The sequence below is a fragment of the Magallana gigas genome, chromosome 2, assembly GCF_963853765.1.
Source record: "Magallana gigas chromosome 2, xbMagGiga1.1, whole genome shotgun sequence".
NCBI classification, from domain to species: Eukaryota; Metazoa; Mollusca; class Bivalvia; order Ostreida; family Ostreidae; genus Magallana; species Magallana gigas.
The window spans coordinates 33,808,818-33,833,075 of NC_088854.1; the positions used below are offsets into that span (position 1 = coordinate 33,808,818).

A 24,258-nucleotide genomic window follows, 5' to 3' on the forward strand; every position below is an offset into this window, starting at 1 on the left:
GATGCTCATTCTGTGCCAAAAAATTATATATAATATAGAAAAAAACTCGTAAAACTATATATGAACTTTTTTGCCCCTTTTTGCACAGATTGTGATAAAATGGGTAGTCCCAATTCAAATTATTAAAAAAACATCTTTGAATCAATTTTATTGATATTAATTTTTTGAAAAATGTTCGTCGTACATATATTTTTCTTACTTGTATCCATTGGTTCCTGTTTTTGTCATTGTTAAACATGACCATTGACCAGTATCTTTAGTTAAAACAGACAAACATTGATTAACGCGATACCTCTGGCTATTGCCACAGTTTGACATGATGAGATGATTGTTTACATGTATATCATAAATCATGTGTTTAGTAAGTAATGATTATTTACTTTCTTCGTCTTTAATTAATGTCCTAGAAATTCTAGTATGAACCTGATGAAAACAGGAACAAATGTCGGATCAGAAATGACGTCATTGAGAGTAAATTATTACCACTGGTTAGAGTTTCACTTCAAACATGGTATGCTCCTCTGATTAATTACAATTAGGTCTAAACTTTAATCATCGTTTGTAAAAAAAAAAAATGAATAAATAAAGAGTGATATTGAAGTGGATCAATTAAAAAAACCAAGAAGAACCTTATAATTAAAGTGTAATATAGGTATACATTTATAAGATTTTGTGACATTTAAAGATCTTGTATCAGTTCAAACATGCCCATTTTGACCAGGTGTGGGGGTTCTATTATATTCCCAATACATTGTTATTCTAGTTTGCCCCTCCCCATTTTTGCCAGTGGTATAGAAAAATGGGACACTCCCCCTCCCTATATCAATATTTGACATGTAGACATATACCGATCTTTCCCTTTAATTCCTCGCTGTTTGATCTCCATTCATAGGTCACGAGTATAATAAATGATTGGGTGGGAATTGTAAATTACGATTATCAATTATTGTTGTCTTGCTTCTGATGCGATTTTTTCAATACAATTTACATAATAAGTCGGTAAAATGGACCAAGATACTCCAAGTGGGATAAATACGCAATAGATACACGTCAGCTTATTGATTTAGTACCCGACTCCCACAACAGAGCAGCATCATTTGTATTTAAATGTAAACAACTAGAAATATGTATTAGTTTAATCTAAATCAACAGTTTAACAATTGTACAAATAAATAGTATGTGTTCATCCTGAAAACCCAATGCAGATTTCCTGCTGATTTTCAACAAAACAATCTTCGTTAACAATGAAAACACTTTGGCTAAATACACAATGTACAGGTTTTTTTTCTTTCAAATCACGTCATTGGTTTAAGAGAAGTGTCATTGCATCGTGGGATTTTGAGGAAAAGGATAACGTCAACTGTCACCAGCTTTCCTCAAGTCAATACTCAGCCTCAAGTCAATACTCAGCCTCAAGTCAATACTCAGCTTCAAGTCAATACTCAGCCTCAAGTCAATACTCAGCCTTAAGTCAATACTCAGCCTCAAGTCAATATTCAGCTTCAAGTCAATACTCAGCCTCAAGTATAAGTTTTTTACCTAAAATGTATGCACTTTTCATTTAAGGATTTAATTTGAGGACCGAGTTGAGTGATTTGAAAATTTTTGCGCCGGTGGGGCTAGAAAAAAAACTATCCGTTTTTATCTGATTTTACCATCCAGCTTGTCCAAAAGTAAGTAGCAACATACTAAAGATGAAATACAATTATACATACAAATTTGGGTCAAAATGTTAGCTATCATGTAATCTTAATTTCACACAGAAAGGAATTTTTAGCGGAGCATAGGGTTGGATCCCATTTAGAGTTGTCTGACATCAATAAGATACAGTCCTCTCCTGCTTTAGGCGGTCTCTTAGACTTCCAGTTTGTGTACACCATTTCACCCGAAGAGAGTGTCCACTTTGAATTCTCGTATGTTCCATCAATCCACATGTTACCCACATCTTCAAAGATATAAGATAACATATAAAATTAACCTCACTATAAATGTATTCGGAAAATATGAGCAAATTTGGAAAAAAGACCACGTAGGTTGATTAAACTTAAGCCATTTGAGACACAACAGAGTACGCTGTTAAATACTATGTGTGACTTTGTCCACGAATTTACGTGCCCTTTGGTACATAAATTCGTTAAATGTGAGAACAAGTTTGTTTGTGTTAAAGTATGATTGTTTGAATATATGGAGCAAGTGATCTGATATGCACATAGTAGTATGGTTAATTAACAAAGGCCAATAGAATTCATTGGCTTTTTTTACTCCTTAGTATTGTTCTAAATTTGATTTTGAACAAAGACTGTTGATCGTATGTTTTATCTATTTGAATAACAAAAGCCACTAACTAGAGTTCATATGCTTCGTCAGAAAAGCTGAAATAATATTCTGTGCTTCTTCCGAATCAATTCGAAGTAATAAACAGTTGCTTGTCTTTTGGCACTCAGATTTGGCGTTGTCACGTGACATTTTGTTCTGCATGATGGAAATACACAACTTCCCGTCGTCACTTTCTATGAACGGCGCTGGACAAAAAGATGAATTTGGAGTTGTTGAAATCGATGACGAATCAGTTGCAGTTGATACTGAAGTCGTACTTTGCACAATACTCGAAGCAGACAGCGGTGTAGAAGTCTTAATAGATGGCCTGGGAACTACAAACATACATTGTTCAATATGCATGAGACGAACAATAACCTTCCTGAAATCTCATTGGATTTTTTACACAATTTCATTTAAATGCCGAAGCTAACGAAAATAACGTTTTTAAAAAAGACTGCACAAATCCACATAACTAATAAAACAAACTATGTTTTTACAAAAACAGAAGCATGATTATCCAGAATCAATTCCTTTCTGTGAATTTTAAGGACTTTCCTGGAGTCTGATATTTTATGGTTCTGCAAGGTAACGCAATTTATATGCAAGACCTAAAAGCATGAGTTGTCAATCCCGATAAAAAAAAAGTACTAAAAATGAATTGGAAATGAAGAAAAAACAATAACGAAACAGAATTTCACCGCTGTGATTTAATTTCTTGAGCGAGGCCCATGGATTTATGTGTCGATTGCCAATGAGGCGATAGTTGGTTTCCTAACTCTATTGATAATTTACCATAGATATATATAGGTAGAGAATGAGAGTAAAGTCCTAGAACTTGTATTCGTTTTCGAAAGGAACGTTCTTCCATTAAGGAGTATCTGGCATCAATGAACACACAAGTCTAACATGTCAATTACATTATTGGTTTGACAGGTTTTTTATGTTCCATCCCGTTTACAAAGAAAGCTGAAATACATTAGCGGTTGTGAACATAGATTCTTGGCAACCCTTGTGTGTGGTGATGGATATTTCTTTCAGACACTTTCTAAGGAATTCTTAAAATAAAATACAGTACTGTAGTGTAAATGTATTAAAAAGTTCGTCACGTTCAAATTTACCCATTTGTGTCAAAACATTCAGAGCAGTTAGTGCTAAATTGATGAATTCATCATTCAAGAACCTCATTAATTTTTTATATCCAAATAATTGAATCTTCAACAAGTACTTGTATTTATTATTAACAACAAATTTTATGTTTCCTTAGGGGTGAATATTAAAGCTAATTAGAACTAGTTTTACTTACTTACTTACTTATATGTACGAAGATTCTGCGGAATATTCAGAGAGAAAAAATTCCTATTATTTCTTTTTTCCTCCAACTTAACACTAGCACAGTTAAAACAACCGAATTCGTAGCTACGTAGCAACTGAACAAAAATCAAGAATGTAGGCAGAAGCGCACAAATGTTCTGATTTATTTTGGTAAAGAATCAAAGGTTTGGTTTATATTTGTTTTTATTATACTTTCATATTCATGTTAATTCTCTAATATTAAGACATTCAGTATAATAAAATAAATAGTGCCTGTTTGGGAGGATAACAGTTGAAATTGACACCCCTCGAATACTATTGTCAACCTCCGCTTCGCGTCGGTTGACAATGGTTTCCTCGGGGGTGTCAATTTCAACTGTTACCCTCCCAAACAGGCACTATTTATATAGTGTGTATGTTTTATCCACCCATCTCTCTAATTTTTTTTATTGTAGAGGTAGTTGCGCTCTAGTTTAAACATTTACCTGGGTTCACACACACTGTCTTCTGACTGCTCAGCTGGACACATTTAGTTGCCAAGGATCCACAACTTCCGGTTGAAGAGCAAGAGGACAACGGGCTCTGAAAAGGAAAAAAAAAAGAAATATCCTAATGATCTGTATCATCTCCGCCTAAATTCTTAAAAATAATCCTATTAAACCATTATGCAAAACTTGTTGGAGCCGTCTTTTCAATTTAAGTGATTTTAAATAGGAGACCATCCCCCTTCCGAATCACTAAAAAATACAAACTTTAATGGTATCAATTGGATATATCTTTTTTACATCAAATAAAAAAATAGACCCTCTTGAATGTTCTTTTTGTGAAAAAGAAATTGAAACAATTGAGCCCATTTTCTGGGAATGTGGATTTATACAAGGTTTATTAAATGATTTTACTGTGCATTATTTTAGAAATAGTCATACTTATGTCCTGTCTCATGAGAATTTTGAATAAGTCAGATATGTCGTTGCCTTACAAATTAAGTATTACATGTATATACATGTACATATATAAGAAAATGCATGCCACAAATAGGTAATTTGCTTGTTAAAATAATAGACGAATACCATTTGATGATTTGATGAGGTCTAGAGCAATTCTCTCTCTCTCTCTCTCTCTCTCTCTCTCTCTCTCTCTCTCTCTCTCTCTCATAGGATACTTGTATTTGCTGTGACTTTCCGATCTAATGCTCGGTCGTGTTGAAAAAAATCACACGGTCACACAGGACAAAAGAAATAGAATGATTTTTATAGGTTAAAAACATAAACTTATAACTTTTTACCTTTGCAACTCTAGGTGAAGACTATATTCTTAATTAAAAAAACATATGTTGTACCCCACAATACAAATGACCTTATTTGGTCAGAAATTTTGCATATATACTTTTCGACTAATTAAAGTGCAAAGCCTAAGTTTAATGACCTTTTCGTCGCTCTAATTTCATCGTAGAAGCTTTTATATGGCTCATTAATTGCCGGAATCGTCACAACAAATCAATTGGCTGAATTACAAGTAAACAAACCGAAAGACGCAAAATAAAGGCAAAACCAATGCGTCGCTAATATCCACTTTTAACTTTGCAGAGATCAAAATGATTTTCAAAGCATTGACTACTAGTAAACAATCTATCTATCTATCTATCTATCTATCTATCTATCTATCTATCTATCTATCTATCAGAAATTATTGTAAAAGTATTTTTAAAACCTTACAGAAGCAACATCTGCCATGTCGACGTATGTGAAGAGCGGATCCTCAGACACCAATGAAGCGTCGTTTTCCTTTCGGACACTGCTCCGATGTAAGTCACAGATAAGATGGGATCTACTGTAGCTCACGGAGAAGCAATCCTCCCGCGTTTGACATTCTCTTATACACATGATAAATCCAACACCATGAACAGATTCCAACAAACGATTGGTCAATTTGACACCATCTTGTCTTTTTATTCCCGTAGACGAAACGTCGGAAGCTACAAAAACTTTTAAAATAATGAAAAATAAAGCGGTCCAAGGGGTGAAAAATTTCGAATATTTTATCATGACTTTCAATTTTTTCTTCAAATTGAAATGAAAAAATAAACAAATTGACTGGAAATTGCGGTGTTTCGTTCTATCCTAGTTCCATCGCTGAGCGACTCTGGTGATGAAATGGTAAGTCAATGTTGTGAATCAATCGATAGTAATCCAAAGATCAAAAATAGTTCGGTTCGAATTCCATGACAAATGTCGAAAATAAGCTAGCTACATATTTATGTATAAGCAGAGGAGCACTTTCCTGATTAAACGCTAATTTGCCATTTGTTTTATGATATCAAACGAACCCGATCGAAGACAATTAACCTTTGGTCTTCTTACTGTATAAGATGCTCGTTTATATTATTTAAACCTGAGCTGATTTAAAATGATGAACAAATTTTATTTAGTAACCCGTAGTTTCCTCGATAACAATTTAAAATATCCGTCACTTAGGATATTGACTTTTTTGACGATATTCATAAACTAGACTAATAAAAAAAAATCAGTATAGTTTATCAATTATAATTTGGAAAGAAAAATAAACCATGATTATTACAATGCAATATATTCATGCATTCCAACTACTGCAACTTTTGAATCGTTAATTGAATCAATTGATTAAAAAAAGGCAATGAAACTTTATGTTAACTTTCCAGATGAGTTTTATTATTTATCCTCTTTCCTTAAAGCTTCAATTTTTTTTAATCTTTTAATTTTCATTATGCCAAGTGAGGATAAACAAATTCAGATTTAGAGAACTCTAAGTGAATGAAGTAAATAAGGTTTGTTCACCTCAAAGTATGGATTTTTTGGAAATTTATTACACGCACTGACAAACCAAGAAGAAGCTATACTGTATATGAATTTAAATAAAAAAGGAAGTCTTAACAACCTAAATCTGGCCCACAGAATTTAGTTCTGGTTGGGTTTTGTTTTGCAACCGATAGGCACTACTGGCTATTCCAATATTTCCGGGTTTTTTCCATAGTTTTTTTTATTCAATTTAATCATCCTGATTAAGTACAAAAAGAGAATTCGCGGTGTTTTGGCATTTTCATCCATCAAGCTAATGAATATTGGCAGTTTCGTAAGAAGCGAACTCATTCCCGCAACGCGACATAACCATAGATCAGAGTGTCATTACTTTGATTAACCATCAACAAATTTAATGGATCAAATTAAGACCTAGTCTTTTTTTTGACTAAGAATGATTAATTATTAATAAACAACCATTTTCATAGGGCATTCACACACGGTAAAGAATTATGATGTCGATATTTTTATATCTGAAGTATTTTAAACTAAACAAAAATAATTTCTGCGTTCTAGGCCGTGTATTATATTTTTAAAAGTTGGTAAAATTGAATAAAACTTCAATATCAACAAAACATCTCGAAATGTCCACGGGGCATTATAGGTTTTTCACCTATATCTGGCTTCAAATTCCACTTGATGGTAGTAAATGATTGTTAAAAAAAGATGTGGTGTCAATATTCTGTCTCCACGTCTGCAGTGGACAACAATGTATAAAGGATAACTTCAGAAAAATATTTTGAGTTATCTAGAAAATAGAAAATAAACAATTGAACCAGAAATGTTTTATTATCAAACAGCTGTTTCTAATAAAAGTGCACATTAAACAACAATGCAAATTCGTGGATCTTTATTTATCTGTAAATATTTTTAATATTGTTTATCCATTATACGTACATATGTAAATGCCTATCTATCGTAAATAATTAATATGACAATTCATAATGTACGTGTAACCTCCAACTTTAACACAATGTATTTTACAATTATTCATTCATATTGTTATAAAGAGACACCTTCCTTAAAACAGTGGGTATGACTTACCTAGCAACCACAGTTTCATATGTCTTTTCATTTAAATACTTGCACATTTATAACTTGCATCAACCATTTAAAGTCATTTCACAAAACAACATCCTCATTTATTCATGTATTATTAATAATAAACCTGTCAATCATCCAAATAATCATTCAAACAAACACTCAATTAACCATTTATACTATATAAATGAATATATATTACTTATATCATTTACGCATAGCGATGAAAATTCTACACTTCACTGAAATTGAACCCGTTTTTCTTGCTCTCGGGTTCTGCGTCGGGCGAATCACAGCGAGGCGACAGATTGACCGGTAACGAGGATACGGAGATCTTCCGCTTCGTGGAGAATCTCTGGATATCTTCGTAACACGAACGTCTCCGTAGAGATTCGTTAGAGATGGAGATACTGGACTTCAACTCTGTTGGCTTCAGCTGTAGCGCGTGGCTATAGACCGGTACTGAAAGCGACCGGATAGTCTTTGGTTTCACAATAAAACTTTTATAGGTCTTTTTCTGCGTCTGTAACAAAAGAATTTAAATTTATTTTTTATATGCATTCTATAATGATATATATATATATATATATATATATATATATATATATATATATGATATAAGTTACGTAATGTTGTTCCTTCTGACTAAAGCCGTGAAAACTGGCCCCTGTTGAAGAGTCGAACATATTGAGTATTTTACCGACCGGAACGCGATATCATAAATGGAAAAAAAAACTACGGGACATTCAACAAATGAGTATATTATATTTACAGAGAATGTTGTGTAGTTCATTGTTGTTTGGGCCTTTTTCCCTTTGAATTGAACAGATTTTATTGATGTTAGTCAGAGGGAATAAACTATCTTGTTACATGTTTTATAGACATTTGTTGTTATTAGCTTTCTGTAAGCTTAGAGGTACACATGATCAGAACCTCGTTAAAATAACCACCTCGAAGGTTTATTGCAATACAGACAAGACCATCATTTAATTAAATGAAACATGTTCTTCATCCGAAACGTACCGCAGGATCAAAGCATATCTAGCAAGACACTTTTTTACTACCAGAGCAACGGTGAATAGTAAACTCAATAACTTTTTGTAAGTTAAACATTACACTAGAAGCATTTTATCATTAGGAACTGCCAGCGACATGTTTCAAATATGTTATGACCATTCAATTATTAAAAAGACAACTTAGTATTATTAAATGAACTGCATGGCAACTGTATCAATCCAATAAGGTTAAAGCTTAATTGCATGTAAACGTGATCCTAAAAAATGCTTCGCACCTTCCCTGTTTCTTGGTTGATTTTTGAGCCGGGGAGAAGTTCATCCATCCACTTCAATTCATGCTGAGTAAAAATAAAGTCCAGGGCTTTCCTTTCAAAGCATATCGCAAGAACCTAATAATTAAAAAAGAGAGAAAAAATTTCGTGTGATGTACCATGCACAAATTTGAATTGTCATTGCCTCAAGTTTCAAACACATAAATATTCAATGAGATTGCATTCTACTGTTCCTACACGCTGCAAAAAAAAAACCCTAAAAACTAAAAAAAAAGTTTTGGTTTAAAAGAAAGTTGATCAGCTATTTTTTCTAATTTCTTGTTTAAAGTATGTCTTTCCGCTTTACAGTAATGTCTCACAAAATCAATCATGAATTTCACTCGTTATTGTTCGAATGCAAATTTTGGAGAAAACATTTGTTTGTTTCTAGATTATTATTGTCATACATTCAATTAATAGTGATATTCTTGTATACATGAGATACACATCTCCAAGTTTTTGGGGGTTTTGGTTTTTTTATTTTTAAAAATTGTCGGTTTATTTTGGTTTTTTGGGAGGTTTTTTGCAATTTTCATACTTGCATTGTTTGCACGTGCAAATGCTAAGATATAATATGAATTTACCTACCATCAAAGGAAACACAATGCTTATAGAGCTGATGCTCTTGACTGCCCACAAGGCGGCAAGGGAGATAATCTGAACTCCTGTGTACAAGTGTACTTTGATCAGAGGGACATGGCGAAGGAACTTATAGTCTGGTTGGTACTTCTGAGGCATGAATACGATCAGTATCCGCTGGATTAGCTGGAGATTAAAAAGAGATGAAACTAGAATGAATGGTATAACTAGGTCAATAGAGAACTCTCCAGGTATGGAAACTACTTGCATCATTGGATGTTGACCTTAAATTTTTCCCAGGAGTGATTAATTTAACATTCAAATGACTTGTTCAGTATACGATTGACTAACGAATAATGATCACTGCATGAAAAGATATTCAAAGAATTTGTGGGCCATAAAAATAAAAGAATGTTTTATTCAGTAAGATGCATTGCTAATCAACAAAAACTACATAAAAAGGTAAATGAACATATTTCTTACTTATGAAAGATATTGTGGTGTACGTAAATTCAAAGATATCAGCAAATTTGAAGTTACCTGCATTCCACTTAATGCGGATGCTCCCATGTAAAAGAATACGCCGTACAAAACTGGCATTGGGATGTGCTGCAAAAAAAGATAAATTGTAAATGTTTACTGACAGAAATCATTAAAGTGAGCCATAGCAACCTTTTTTTTTCGTGTGAGATTGACGTCAAAATCAATGGACGGCTAGCCTAGCTTTTCCACTGACCGTTGACCGACAGCTCTCTCTTGAAAAATTCACACACAATTCTGATTGGCTCCTTTGTATGTTCGTGAAGCAAATTTTACATTGCGCAATGCAAAACATATTTATGATTACTTTTTTCATATACAGTGTACTAGACAATACCGTAAACAAACAAAAAGGATATAGTGTATCGCTTTTCGATGATGGATTGAAATTATGAGGATTACAAATATAAAATGAATATTTATGATAACGAGAAAAATCCTCAGAGTTGGCGTATGGTCAGAAAATGTACTGTATGCGAGTTAGGCCGAGAGTTTCAGATGTCTTCATCGACTCTTCGCCATGAAAATCCAAAATCTTTAAAAATAATTAACCTGTTATGAAACACTGTCCAAGCCTATATATTCAAAGTAAAAAGAATAGATTTACTGATTACCTCTGGTATTGCATTTATGTTTTTCACTTTGTTTTTATCAAAACCTTAAAATATTTTCAATCTAATGAGGGGTTTTTGCATATCATATTAGATACCGTTCCTGCAATTAATTATCAAACATATACAACAGTGCTTAGTTTTGAAAACTCCGAAATTTAAAAGTACGTAGATTTTTTTAATGCCATCATGAAAATAATCTGTAGAGTATTTATCAATATCTATAGTTTTGGAAAGGATTGACATTTGAGTTTTCAACGAAATAATATTTTTGGGAAAGTCACCAAAAAAAATCTCCCATCTAGTGGACAGTGACACCGTTTCCGGATGACATATAAATAAACCATGCATGGTATAAGAACGATTATGAATAATAAATGATGAGATTTATGCATGTTGTTTGTTCACCTCAATAAAAAAAACCCAGAATTCTCTTCAAAGTGTACACCCAATTCACGAAGATCATAAATTTTGAAAGGAGTTAGTCTTGTGGGGAATAAAAAAATTGAGAGGAAAAAAAGTAATGAATATTAGATATTACCTTTAAGACCGACGTAATTAGGACGGCGAGGCCGCTAAATATGCCGACCAAAAGTGCAGTCACTCTCTGCTCCCTGTAGTAAAATTAACCCAATTAATAAAGTTTGAAATGCAATTTCAAAATTTTCTTCTCAAAGATTTTGTTTCTCTAGATCTTGATGTTAGCATTTATTAATCTTATCACGGTTATCATGTAAAAATAAAATGCTGCAATTACATGTACATATCGAAATCATAGGTTCATGTTATTTCTTTGTTTTTAACCAAAATGAGGGTTTGGTGAATTTGAGATAGGAGAAATCACACTCTATGAATTTTACAGCAGCCTTATAAAACATCCCCAATCCCATCGTGTAGACGAGAGGAGCGGATTGTAAACCCTTGGCTAGCGAAGTTGCCCCAATCCCCATTTACACCACTTTTGTTATTTACGTAAAATTATAGGCAGACATGGAGACAGCTTTGAAAATAAAATGATATCATTAAATTATTTCTTTAATCTCCGATTGGTTTTTTATTTGTACTACTGTTATATATCAAAAGGACAAATGGTCTGTGCTCAGCCCCCCTCCCCCTTCCTCTTGATCCGCCGTTCATCTCTTAAATAATTGGTCAATGTGCCAACCTGACTCCGAGAAATGTTGGTTTCTCCCCGGGTGCGGTACACTGGGACTCCTTCCTTAGACTCATCACGTGAGCAATGGCGGTTACGGTGGCTGCCACATACCAGGGGAGCCCCAGAAAGGAGAGAAGCGTGATCAGCAGGGCCACGACCAACAGGTCCAGGTGGTACCCCCCTCCTTTCTACAGAGGCGAAAAACGTGAGGTTTTATTGATAGATTCATATATTAAAATCCCAAAAATCAATGGTCTAATTTAATTGTATGTAATGAAGATAGAAAAAGAAGAATAAGAAATTACTTTGAGTTTGTTTTCTTTTCTGTTGACAATCACGGACGTAATCTGTTGATCTAGGAATACTAGAATAGACGCCAAAATAGCCGGAATGGCGGACGCCAGAATTGTCCACCATGGATTCTTCTCACTGATTGGATTAATGATCCAGCCTCGATCTGGTCTAGTTGGCTGCAAGATTATAGAAAATGTTTAATTTTGCAAAAGATTAACTTCCTATCTTAAAAACAGTAAGAGGAGTTATCCGTACAATAAGGGTATCCTTTTGGCAGCCGCCAGCCGCCAGCCGACCGCCCGACCGCCCGTCAGCCATTTTCACCATTTTTTCTTTGGAAAACCCGGTTAAAAATTCATTGCAATCTCGAAGGGAGTGTGACATACCTTGAATTCTGTTGGAACACTCAGTTTGGGAGTAGGAATGCCAAGCAAAATGTCTACAAAAACCATTACGATGATGGCGATCAAGACTCCAAAATCTCCAACGGTGTTTCTTATCTATTAAAAACAGAAAAATATATCATTGGATGATTAATTTTGTACTCTTTGCTTAACATCGATTTGGTGACATCATGTCGAAATTATAAACAAAGGTACTAACAAAGTTTGGAAAAAATCCGGAGTTTCTGAATATCTTCACCCCATAGGCGACTGTGAAGGTTCCCAGAAATAGAAGAACACTGAAGAAAAAGACGTCAGGCACGAAATCCCCAGGGTGACATTCTATTCCACCCAGGAACCCACCGTTTTCCGTACAGTTGTTCAATGCCCAAGCAACTGGGATCGGAATATTATCTGTAATGACCTCATTTCTTGGTGTCGTCTGCAAGGACCTCACATGACGGGAAGTTACGTCATCATTTTCATGTTGGGTGTTATTAAGGAAAATGCAAAAACAGTCCTTCAGTTGTTTGCTTTGAGAATGTAATTCAACGGGGGCAACATGTTCAATTTCAATAAGTTTTTTGAATGCTTCGTAAATAAAAATGAATGCAATCAAGCAGGCAAACGACTCCTCCGTAAATCGGGTGATGTATCGAACAAGTGAGCTGAGGTCAAAGGCCACGATAATAAGAAGTATCAATGTAGTCCAAAGCCCTACCCAAATACGAAGGGACAGGAAATCCCAGTCATGTTCTCTGTAACAAACAGATATTATTTATTCCAAGCTACTATGTGCATGTACACATGCGCGGCTGCATAATTCAAATTTTTTTAAATTACATAATAAAATTACCGAAAATATGCCTCGTACCCCCCCCCCCCCCCTCCACCGGCAAACTCAACCGTTGGACCCTTCCCCCTGGAAAAAATTTCTGGATCCGCGCATGTGTACATGTATTTTACATTTTACACTTAACATGCACTTTACTTCCTGTATTTTGAATGCTACAGTTATGATTAAATTTGAGTAACGTGAAATACCTACTCGCATAAATTATACAAAATTGATTCCAGGACAAGCATAGGTCCCGTGCTTCCAAGAATATTCATTGGTTGACCGGAGAATAACGCAAAAATGATCCCCGTCACCGCTGCTGCTAAAATACATTCCATTGTGCCCTGAGAAAGGAAGAGTCATTTATAATTAAAGGTTATTTTTCATTCTCTGGTTATTTATTACTTTAAGTCGGCAAATAATTTATTTCTTGAGTGCTTGTCAGAGGCCTGAGTAAAAGTTGCTATTATTATTTTTTTTTTTACAAAAATGTCGCAAACGCTGCTCGAACCGCGGATCCAGCTATTGGCACACAAACCACTGGATGTACTAACCATATACTGTTTGGTAGCAACTCCCAAAAGACCACCAAAGGTGACATTGGGCGTTAAAGTAGCCAAAAATAAGTAGACGAAAGAAGCAAAGCATTGAACGTGGATTGCGTCAGTGAAGTCGCTGATGTACCACTTCCATTTCCTCTTCACGTCTTGTATCAGCCCTCCGAACAACCTACAACGACATCAACGTGTAGATTTCTGATGGAAATCAACTAGCCACCGTGTGCACGAACTGCTCATTAATCTAGCAGCCGACATCGTTTGACATGTTCGACACTTGGAGAGCATGCTGTAGGATCGTGATCTCTTTTTTTATCCAAACAAATCAAATAAGAACAACATGGACGACACAATTTACACGGTTTTCTAGTTAAACTTTGTTTTCCCTTTTTTATAGAATTTTTTATTGGAATTTGTAATAGTTTTTATTGAGAATTCAAAATATCTTGTTGTTAAGTTATTTGAAACAAGATCGATTGCCATTTATAGATGAGACCATGCAAATTACAGAGAACATATTTTTACCTTTGGTTTGTTTTCCCAATAAAAATACTTAACTCTTGTATAAGCTTTAATTCCAAGAAAATAAAAAAAAAATCGGTTTTTACCTTAAATTTAATATTTTCCAAGAAATTCAATACAAAAAAATAAACAGATCGGTTTTTAACTTAAGTTTAATATGTTCCAAGAAATTCTTATTTCTTGCATAACAAGAAGTAAAAATAAATTTTCGAGTAGCAAAAAATTCAACATGTAAAAAAAAAAAAATTCCAAAAAATAAAACGGTTCCTCCTAGAATTAAAAATAACAATGTTTTTGTGAGAGTTCTTTTAAAATCGGGAGCATGAGAGGCAAATTATATCACTATATACAACTAATATGTACAAAGGCAGTACAACGCAATATACATGTATTACTGTGACGTCAGATAGCTACACTGCTGACCTGCCCGTCCGTTCAAGGCTGGGGTCGTGACCATCTTCCTCCTCATCCGGGACTTTGTTCACCTTTTTAGTCGGCTTTGCATTCGGTCTCGAGTCCTAGAAAAAATAACGGAGTGCATACTTTTTCACCAAAAAAACAAACAATCTGTTTGAATTCCAAAAATTTGATAAATACTTCATAGAACTGTATCAATTTATCGTATTTTTGTGTTTTCAGTACTCAAAATTGATTTTGTAAACTTCTGTTACTTTTGCAGGCATCACTTTGGGAGGTTCAATTCTGTTGTTCTTATCCCAGCATCCTGGAGGTAAAACAGTCACGTGACTGGTAAAGTCTAGAAGAGCTGACAATATTTCTACCTTATTTGAAGACCGATATGCTGCTTCTCGAAAAATCTAAGTATAAAAAATGTTGTTCAAGTACATTTCATTTATTCATGCATTTAATACGTAAAGATCTATTAAAAATTTGACTTTTAAAACCAAAAAATGCATGTTCTTGCCTCATCTGTCATTAGAGTTCCAAGGCATCGTCCTATTTCCACACCGACACCAATGTCGTCAAGTGGAACCAAGAGAATAAAAAGGAAGCGAGTTGGAAGAGAGACCTCTGTGATTTTGCCAACATCTTTAGCTTCATTCAGCCGCACGAACGCACACAGTCGTCTGTTTTTGAGCTCCTCCACTTCTCCAACCATGATATTCAAAACTTCAGCCCCATCAGGAATCTTTCTTTTGAATTTGTCATTCAACTAAATAAAAGAAATATCCAACACATTTTTATTACATTGGACCAAATTCTACGAAGTCAAAGATTTGCAATTGAATACCGTGGTCTACTGATATACTCAGTACCTCAGACCCAAAAGAGAGGAATTCATTGGATCCATCTTCATTAGAATGCGACGATTCGTATCCTTCTGCAAACAGAAATCAAATATGTATGAAATGTAGATTTTCGTTTTTGTTTGATAATGTGGCATTAATCAGCAGGGCAGTGATAGACAATTACACATGTAAGGGATCGGTCAAGAATTGCTGTTAGTAGAAGTTACCGTTGGCGTAGCCGTGGAGATTTGGAGCCGACACGCTCTCCGATATTTCTCTGACGGGACTGAGTTTGTGCTTGGATTCGTTCAGTTTGGCCTTGCTGGTGTGCCGCTTCACGTACTTGCTGCTAACATGCTGGTGCTTGTGCTTCTTCAGCATTAGGGCTCTCACGTGGTTCCACAGTAGGTTACTGACCGTGCCCTCGTTCCTCCACTCCTCCAATACTTTGTCTGAGATAATGAAAAGTATTCAGTCTAATGAAGAAATGCATTGTTGATGCATGTTAAGCACAACTAAACGAAAAGAAAAGCCTATGGTTACAACACCCTGGCTTGCTGGTATTCTGCTGCAAGTTGATACTGTTTGGGAGTCAATTGCTATGTTAGGTATTTCCATTATTGGAATGTCCATTATTCTCTAACGAAAATATATATAAATTCACCTGTACTTACCTACAACTTCGTACATAGACTGAGCCTCCATGTCCAGGATACAGGGGTTAGAGGCCATCAGGGTATGTAACTCCGTCAGGGACTGCATGTAGAGGGAGGACACGTGGGGCTTGGACCAGCGCTTACCCTTCTCCTCCAGCACCTCCTCAAATTTCACCCACCTGCAAGAGTTTTGAAATTTTTTATTTTCAACGAAAAACTTTTTATTAAACTATTTGTAAAAATATATCTTTAATCCATCATATCTAGTTTTCAAAAAATTGAATCAAGACTAGTTAAGTATAGAAAAGTTGAAAATTCTATTGATTATGTTGTGGAATTTTGCTGGAAATTAATGCATTCTTTGTTTCTTCAGGAGCTGCACGAGTATTGATAAGCAATGAATCTTTTTAGTCTGAATGTTTCTTATTCTTTGAATTCATTGTTTTTATTTGTACACTTTATTTTTTTCTAATATAAAAAAAATCCCCAAGAATTTCTTCAATAAAAACTGTGTAAAACGGTTGATAGATAAATAATTTGGCAAAAGGTGAAAATCTGGAAAATTTGTCATGAAAATGTATTGACTCAAGGTGACTGGATGAGTGATGGTGGTTCGTTACACATGGCTGCTGGGAACCAGCGACCTTGACATTTGAGGAGCACAGAGTGTATACCACTAAGTACAACGGTCACAGTCAGGGACAGGTGTAGGACGGACGAGACAGTCCAGAGTGGGGGCGACCTAGCTCACTGGCTGATACACATAACTTCTCTCTCTCTCTCTCTCTCTCTCTCTCTCTCTCTCTCTCTCTCTCTCTCTCTCTCTCTCCTGTTTTCTTATCTTATAATCTCACTCTTTCTTTCTTTATCTTTTTCAACTCGTATCTGTTTCACTTCATGTAACCGTCCCTCTATATCATCTTCCATGGTATAAATTCATCATATCTCCATATCTCCATAACTCAAGCAAAAAAAATCTCTTTAATTTCATGCACGCAACCTTACATCTTCTCAAGGACATTTGTGATCCATGTCCACTCTATCTAATCCATCTTAAATGCCCGGGTCATCTAATAACAAATGCAATTTGTTCGTAATCTATCAAACGCTCTAAAATTGGCCACCGTGAGACACCGGCAGTTTATTTTCAAGAACTTTGCGTCCTCTGGGAGCTGAACTTCAATGTGTTTTACATGCTATATCTGTCACTCTAACAGAAAGGTGATACTTGTCTCTCTGTTTCTTAGAAAAAGTGGTCAGCCAATGGCGGTTATGTACATGCATTTATAAATATCATTGTGACAGTAACGTTTTGTATTTCAAAGAATCCAAAACCATTTAAATTGTTGTACATGTAAATAGTTTGTTTTTAATACTTTAGAGATTTGCAAAATTTTGAATGTGACATTATACTTGCTACAAGCAGATTTTGAATTTTTTTCTTGATTTGACGATTTAAATTTTTAAAATTTTTAAAATTTTTATTTAAAGCTGCATGGTCTGATTTTGGGCACCCAAAAAAATATTGTTCCGGTCATGCATGATATGGACATATTACTAGAACTGTATGCTTAGTTATTTAAACGGTAAGTAATGTGGGTAGCAAGAAAATTTCAATGAAAACTTTGATTATAATAATCTAATAGCCAAAGCTAAACTTATTTTGAATTGAATAAAATCCTGAAAGAAACTCATAAAAAAAATATAATTTTATAAGCTAGGAAACAAACTAATAAGGTTCCTACAGTACACAAGAGAATTTCTCGATTTGTGGAAGTTCAGTTTGCCATGTATTTTCCCTAAATAAAGCAAGAAGATCGACTTTAAAATTATTAAAAGTTTTTAATGACTGAAAAAAAAAATATACAAACGTACTACTTTTCTCATAACTTTAATTACGATGACAACAAGTCTATTTTCCTATCAAACCATATTTATTACATGTACATGGTCAACAGATTGTTTTACGCCAGTAAAAACGCATTTCACATATATATCAAAGTGGGTTTTCAAAACTTATTTTTTCGTCTATCGGATACTCATACGATAAGCACGTTAGCACCTATGCAATCAACTAAAATCACATTGCTAAGTATATTGAAACAATCATACAGTGGTATTTCAATATAAAACAGTGATGCACATGTAAAATCACTCAGATGGTCACAATAGTAGCGTGCACTGTGAATTCGAAGTGTCAGCTGAGGTCATAGGAGTATGAGTAACAGAGGTGTGCGCAGGGTTGGAATCATTGATGTGTATGTAGTTAGTGATAATGACGCATATATGATAATTAACGTAATTCTAATTGTGCGAAACTGAGAGAGGAAAACAGGAGGGGCTCCGACAGATTTATCAAATGGGTGGGATAGGGGGGAAAGTCCAACAACAACAAAACTATATGAACCATTATAAATGATTTTAAAAAGTTTCTTGATTTCAAATCACTAATATTTCTTATATTTTACATACGATGCTTATAAATCATAAAATCGTAATTCTTGGATGAATATTTTGGATAAGTACATATATGTAATAGAAATTCTAAAATCAATTCACTAATTAAAAGACTGGGCTTTGAAAATAAAATAATAATAACCTCTGAAACATTGGTTTCTGACTAATTTTAGTCACTCTATATAGGCATCTTTCTGTGCACCAAACCTTTAAAAAAATCAACAAGTATTCCCAGAGGCTGTTGAACTTTGGGACCACAAGTCAATGACTAAAGACACGTACGATGGATCACTCTGCATTGCAGACGACAGATTTCTAATTGTCTTGTAATTAATTTTAAGGTGCAAGATCCACAGTAAAGAGCTGTGTTGTATAACGGAAGGCATTTGATTTTACAAGACAAACAGAAAAAGCTAACGGTGGCATATTTTTTTTTTATATATATTTGGTACTTTAATTTGATTTGATGTTCAAAAATAAGTTGTGATTGAGAGTAAACTCATGTGTAAACTCTAATTATTTGGAACTCGATTTAAACAAAAATTAAGAATTTCATAGTTAATGTTAAATTAGAACGTCCAAATCTGCTGATCACATAGCTGGAGAAATCATGAAAAGATAAGGGAACACATCTTTAAAATAAAATTCCGGGTAATTATGTAAAGGACCTACCGATGAAGCTCTTTCCATACGAAGTCGTCATTGTACTGTCTGAGGATGTCCATCTGACAGAAGATGTCCCGGGGCTCATGGCTGTCCATCACCACCACCTCGTATCCCCCCGAGTGGGTACCCTCACTCCCAAACTGCGAGGAGTCACTGTCGTGGTCCTCCATTGCGACTTATGAAAAAAATGTATATGCTGTTGTCTTCTCTGAAATGCATATATACAACGTGGGTTTTTTTCTTTCTTTTTACATATACAAAATTGATAATATCTAACTTTCGAAGAATATCATATATTCAATACGTTTTCGTCTTATTGAATTCACAAATATAATTATATTCAAATTTTAAGGTGAAGAAATAAGGAATTATATGATAGAAACATGTCCATTTTTTAGCAAAATGTTGATCGTATTTACTTTATTATTTTGAATTACGAAATTCTTTGTTATAAAAAGAGTGCACAACTTCTTTATCTCTGCAGAAAATTTTCCAAACATAAAAAAGGTAAATTCAATTACCTTGAAAATTCAAAGATATTACTCGTATAGATGTATATAAAAACACATCAAACTATGCCGTAATTTCACGCCTCCAACTTAACCAATTCATGAATGAAAAGACCGCAATCCACGAGAGGACAAATGAAATCTAGACGTCCACTTTCCCTCACTGATAGGTAAATGATTACCTCACGTTTTGTCTTTTTGGTTTATATACCTGGGAAAGTAAAGAAAAAAAATCCGAAAGGTCTGCGTTTACTTCAAATTCGAGGATCTTTGAACATGTTTCGTTGACCCATCAATCAAAGCGCAGCCAATTGCTGGCGACCTTAGAAAGGGTTCAGAGTTGTTGCAACAAGAGATCTTAGCCGGTATTCGTGTGTTTGTTTGTGATTATTGTTTTTCCGTGTTGACACCTTTTGTCATGATACTTTTCATCTCGTAATTTTGAAATCGTTTTCAATCGGAAATGGTTTGTAATATTGCGTTAATTTAACATCGCTTAAAGGGTGTTTTACAAACATAAATCATTTTCCATTATTCTGAACGAAATAAAAAGTGTGCCACTATTTCATGGATATTTTTAACGACAATTTCAAAATTTCCAAGGCTTTTCATATTTCAAAGTCACAGAAAGTGTTGTCTAGTTATATAGATCAGTATGTTAAATGGGAATATCTATATAAAAACAATGTGAATCAACAATTCATAAATATTTGCAAAAGACACAGGGATAATTTGACAATACACCAGTTATAGATCAATCTCGTTTAGAGAAAGTGATTTTTTTGTTTACAATGTGTACAGCATATAAATATTTTCACTTCAAATTTACAGCTGGCGGTTTCCCTGTTACATCATCATCATTATGATGATCATCATTTGACCATCGTCCTTACTGACCGTTAATGCCAATGTCACCATGTACGCTGACCCAGCGACAATGGGATACCCCCGTGACGTCAACCCACCTGTCCTTTGGACGCGATGAATGCGATGTTAAAGTTAATTATGACACACACTCCCCCCATGCATGTATCACAGTAACCTCACGGCTTTATGAAGATGAACGTAACATACAAAAAAGCTCGACGTCATAAGAAATAAATTTATTCATACGGGGGTGTATATGAATCTCTCTCTCTCTCTCTCTCTCTCTCTCTCTCTCTCTCTCTCTCTCTCTCTCTCTCTCTCTCTCTCTCTCTCTCTCTCTCAGAATGAATTCTTCAGACTTTATGAAAAATCAGGCGACACGTTAATCTAAGATCTGTGTAATTATAATGACAAACTGACTTTTCCCTGATGGTTTTATTCCAAGACTTCTAGTATGTATTGTAGTATACTCTCTATGATAACCGCAGACATACGGGCGGACAACGCAGAAACACATCATACATTGATAAGAGGACAGCCAACAACAGGCGAAATCAAGATTATTTCCAATTTAAGAAGTACCGCTGTCGCTTTATTTTTCTTCTTCGCAGAAAATGTTCCACAAACATCGTTGGAATGTCGGAGGAAGACAATGTCTAAATGTAGTCGTGATCTTGTTTTGATTGTTTGAGGTATAAAACGCACACTAAATAAATGGTTAAGGTACATAGCGACATGAATTTTAGACCCCACAGTTCGACTGTGACGAATACCGAACATAGAAAAAAAGTTTATTAGAATTTGAACTTGCTATATATTTACATGCTTGTGAGATGTTACCGAATTCAATAATTTTAAGCTTGATTGATTTGTATATGTATATTGTTTCTTTGAGCAAATCGGCTGAACAGTAAATATAAATCAGTTTGCTCAACACAATTAAAAAAAAACCAGAATTATAAAGAAAATGAAACTATCTGAACTGGGATAGTAATGAAAACAAATGCGATGAAACTGTCACCCTCGCAATGGTGATCAAATTCAGAAAATTTTTAATTCGTTTGTAATATAAAAACATAAGGATAGCCTATATTATGTATCTTTTAATTAAAGGTTTGTTCAGAAACAATTTACGACCCAGGTTTTTTTTCTCTCGGAAATTTACGTAATTTTCATTCGAGTTGCTCTGATGGTGAATATTTTTGCAAACATCTATACAAAATTTATTCTCAAGATTACATTCGTGTACAAAATTTTGAATATTTGTTTCGTAAAATTAAAAAAGTACTTTTTTCGAATTGATATCTTCTCAACTCTTTTCAATGAATAAGGCACCAAAAAGAAATTGAGGATAAGACTTCGGTCCTGAGTTGTGTTTCAATGTCAGGGTCACGAAGGCAGTAAGGTGTCTTTTGAGTCACTGTGGCTGTTTACAGCTGACTGTCAACTGCTCTCTGTTACTGTAAGTGTTTATAGAGCTCTGTGTCATGTTGTAAATGCCACCCGGTAAATTCAAAACTTTTCACATAACAGCTGACTGTCAACTGCTCCCTGCTGGATTTTAGTCGAAGAAAATATGTCGCAAAGTAAATTAAAACACAATTTTACATTACGCCGTTTTTACTCGCGTGCGCATGCGGTTAACGCACCCAGTTACATTATTAACCGTTTCTTGTTTTTATCGTACACATCACGGTAAAAATCTATTCACTAATGGAGAAATATTTTTCATGAGCAATTACTAAAATGTTTCGAAACAATATTTTTATCACAATTTTATTCCCTAGACAACTAACTTGTAACAGAGATGCTAGAAACGCGCGGCTTCTATGAAAGACTAACGGGACGCACTGCACTCATTTAATTGAAGGTCAAGTAAAGATCAGAAGTATGCATTGCAAATCAAATTGTAATAAAAATCATCATATATATATTATGCATCATTATTTATTTCAACGCATACATTTAAACTAAAACAAAATAAGATGAAAAACAATTTGTCGTTTAGTGGATTTTCTTCGGATTGCATTGGTGTAATTTATCCGTTTATCATTTAAAAATATTTTTTTTACCTTTTTGAAAGTGAATACCTTTGAATAGATTAGTATGCACTTTCTATAAAGCGAAGCGGATCTAGGAAAACGGCATTTTAAGAAACTAATTATCTTATATCATCAATCTTCTTTTTACAAACAGCCTCTCCGCCACCGGGGGTCAAACATAGGTTACAGTCTATACCTTTAGAGGGTTTTGATCTGCAGGTATTTCGCTACAGGAATTTTTATTATTCAAAGAATTGCTTTGTTTTTGTTATGTTTTCTTCCTAAAAACATAATTATGAGTCTAGTCTTTTTTTTCCTTCATTTTGTTGATTATTGAAGAACGATGACGGGAAGATTTTTGTACAACCTTTTCTTTAAAAAAAAATCCAACAATCTTTCACCCTATTATTGAGTGCTAGAACCAATGCGTTACTCGGCTATTCCAAATTCATATCAAGTAAGCTTTTTTTTTTAAATTAAACGACTTAATCTTAAATTTTATCATATCATATAATCATTCAGCAGATTTTAGATTTTCTTTCATTTTTGTAAGAGTAATAAAACTCGGTCGTTTTGACTACCGAAGTCGTACGTCTGGTGCACATCAATCATGTTACAACAGGCACGCAAACTCGAAAATGGTAATTTTGTTGATTTTTTTATAAAGTTTTTTTTTTTAAAGTTAGGAACATTTTCAATAACTATAATTACAACAACAAAAATTTGATAACTATATTTTGAAAATTATGCATTTTTTGCGTCATCAAGTATTTAACATTCCATGACCATCAAAAGATCCATATCTATAGGCGCTTTTGGGATTGAAGAGACTTGTGAAGGACTTTTGCTAAAGTATGCTCTTTCAATTTTCTGTGTGAATGGAGCCCATATACCTTACAACTGAAAAAAAATTAACTTAACGAAAAGAAAACAACAACAAGCAACCACACAAAAATATCTAAAAATGAAACTTCGTGACTGTGATTTAAAGAATAATCCATCTTTAAAAAAAGAACAATTACGTCTATAAGGCCAGAAAATTTCAGCATTTTTTTATGAGAAAATATTCATCTTCGATATAATTTAAGGACCCAAATCAGTTATTGATGATAACTGTGGTTTGGCTTTAACTTTAAAAATTGTAATGCCCATTAAATTTTCACTGCACACCATTTCCTAATAATATGTACTTTGGTTTCAGTTTGACATAGATTGAACTGATCTACGGACAAGGATTTTTCAAAAATGTCTGTTACGACCTTGGCGACTGACCAGAAAACTTGTTTCAATGTCAACCTTTGCCTTCAATCACAAGAGCTCTGTTTGGGGAAAAAGACCAAGGAGAGGAAAAATAAGAGATTTTATCCTTGACTTTTGATCAAGAAAAACTACTCTCTCTCTCTCTCTCTCTCTCTCTCTCTCTCTCTCTCTCTCTCTCTCTCTCTCTCTCTCTCCGTATATATATATGAGTGATGTCTCAGCAAGACTGGAATAAGGGG

The 24,258-nt window shown here is 34.3% G+C and overlaps 2 protein-coding genes across 2 annotated transcripts; both read right to left on the reverse strand.

Moving 5' to 3' along the window:
• Positions 1-1,122: 1,122 nt before the first annotated feature.
• LOC117685656 (uncharacterized) lies at positions 1,123-5,891 on the reverse strand. The gene is made up of 4 exons (XM_034460108.2): positions 5,346-5,891; positions 4,116-4,212; positions 2,346-2,651; positions 1,123-1,945 (listed from the first exon to the last, which is right to left on the reverse strand). The coding sequence occupies exons 1-4, from the start codon at positions 5,673-5,675 to the stop codon at positions 1,740-1,742; spliced, it is 939 nt and encodes a 312-aa protein (XP_034315999.2). The 5' UTR covers positions 5,676-5,891; the 3' UTR covers positions 1,123-1,739.
• Positions 5,892-7,234: 1,343 nt separating this feature from the next.
• On the reverse strand, positions 7,235-20,187 carry LOC117681213 (electroneutral sodium bicarbonate exchanger 1-like). The gene is made up of 19 exons (XM_034444696.2): positions 19,863-20,187; positions 19,348-19,549; positions 16,237-16,397; positions 15,790-16,014; positions 15,590-15,654; positions 15,238-15,486; positions 14,984-15,130; positions 14,736-14,830; positions 13,788-13,962; positions 13,444-13,577; positions 12,616-13,153; positions 12,399-12,512; positions 12,024-12,188; positions 11,728-11,906; positions 11,104-11,176; positions 9,952-10,020; positions 9,421-9,597; positions 8,797-8,910; positions 7,235-8,028 (listed from the first exon to the last, which is right to left on the reverse strand). The coding sequence occupies exons 2-19, from the start codon at positions 19,509-19,511 to the stop codon at positions 7,738-7,740; spliced, it is 3,135 nt and encodes a 1,044-aa protein (XP_034300587.2). The 5' UTR covers positions 19,512-19,549; positions 19,863-20,187; the 3' UTR covers positions 7,235-7,737.
• Positions 20,188-24,258: the final 4,071 nt, after the last annotated feature.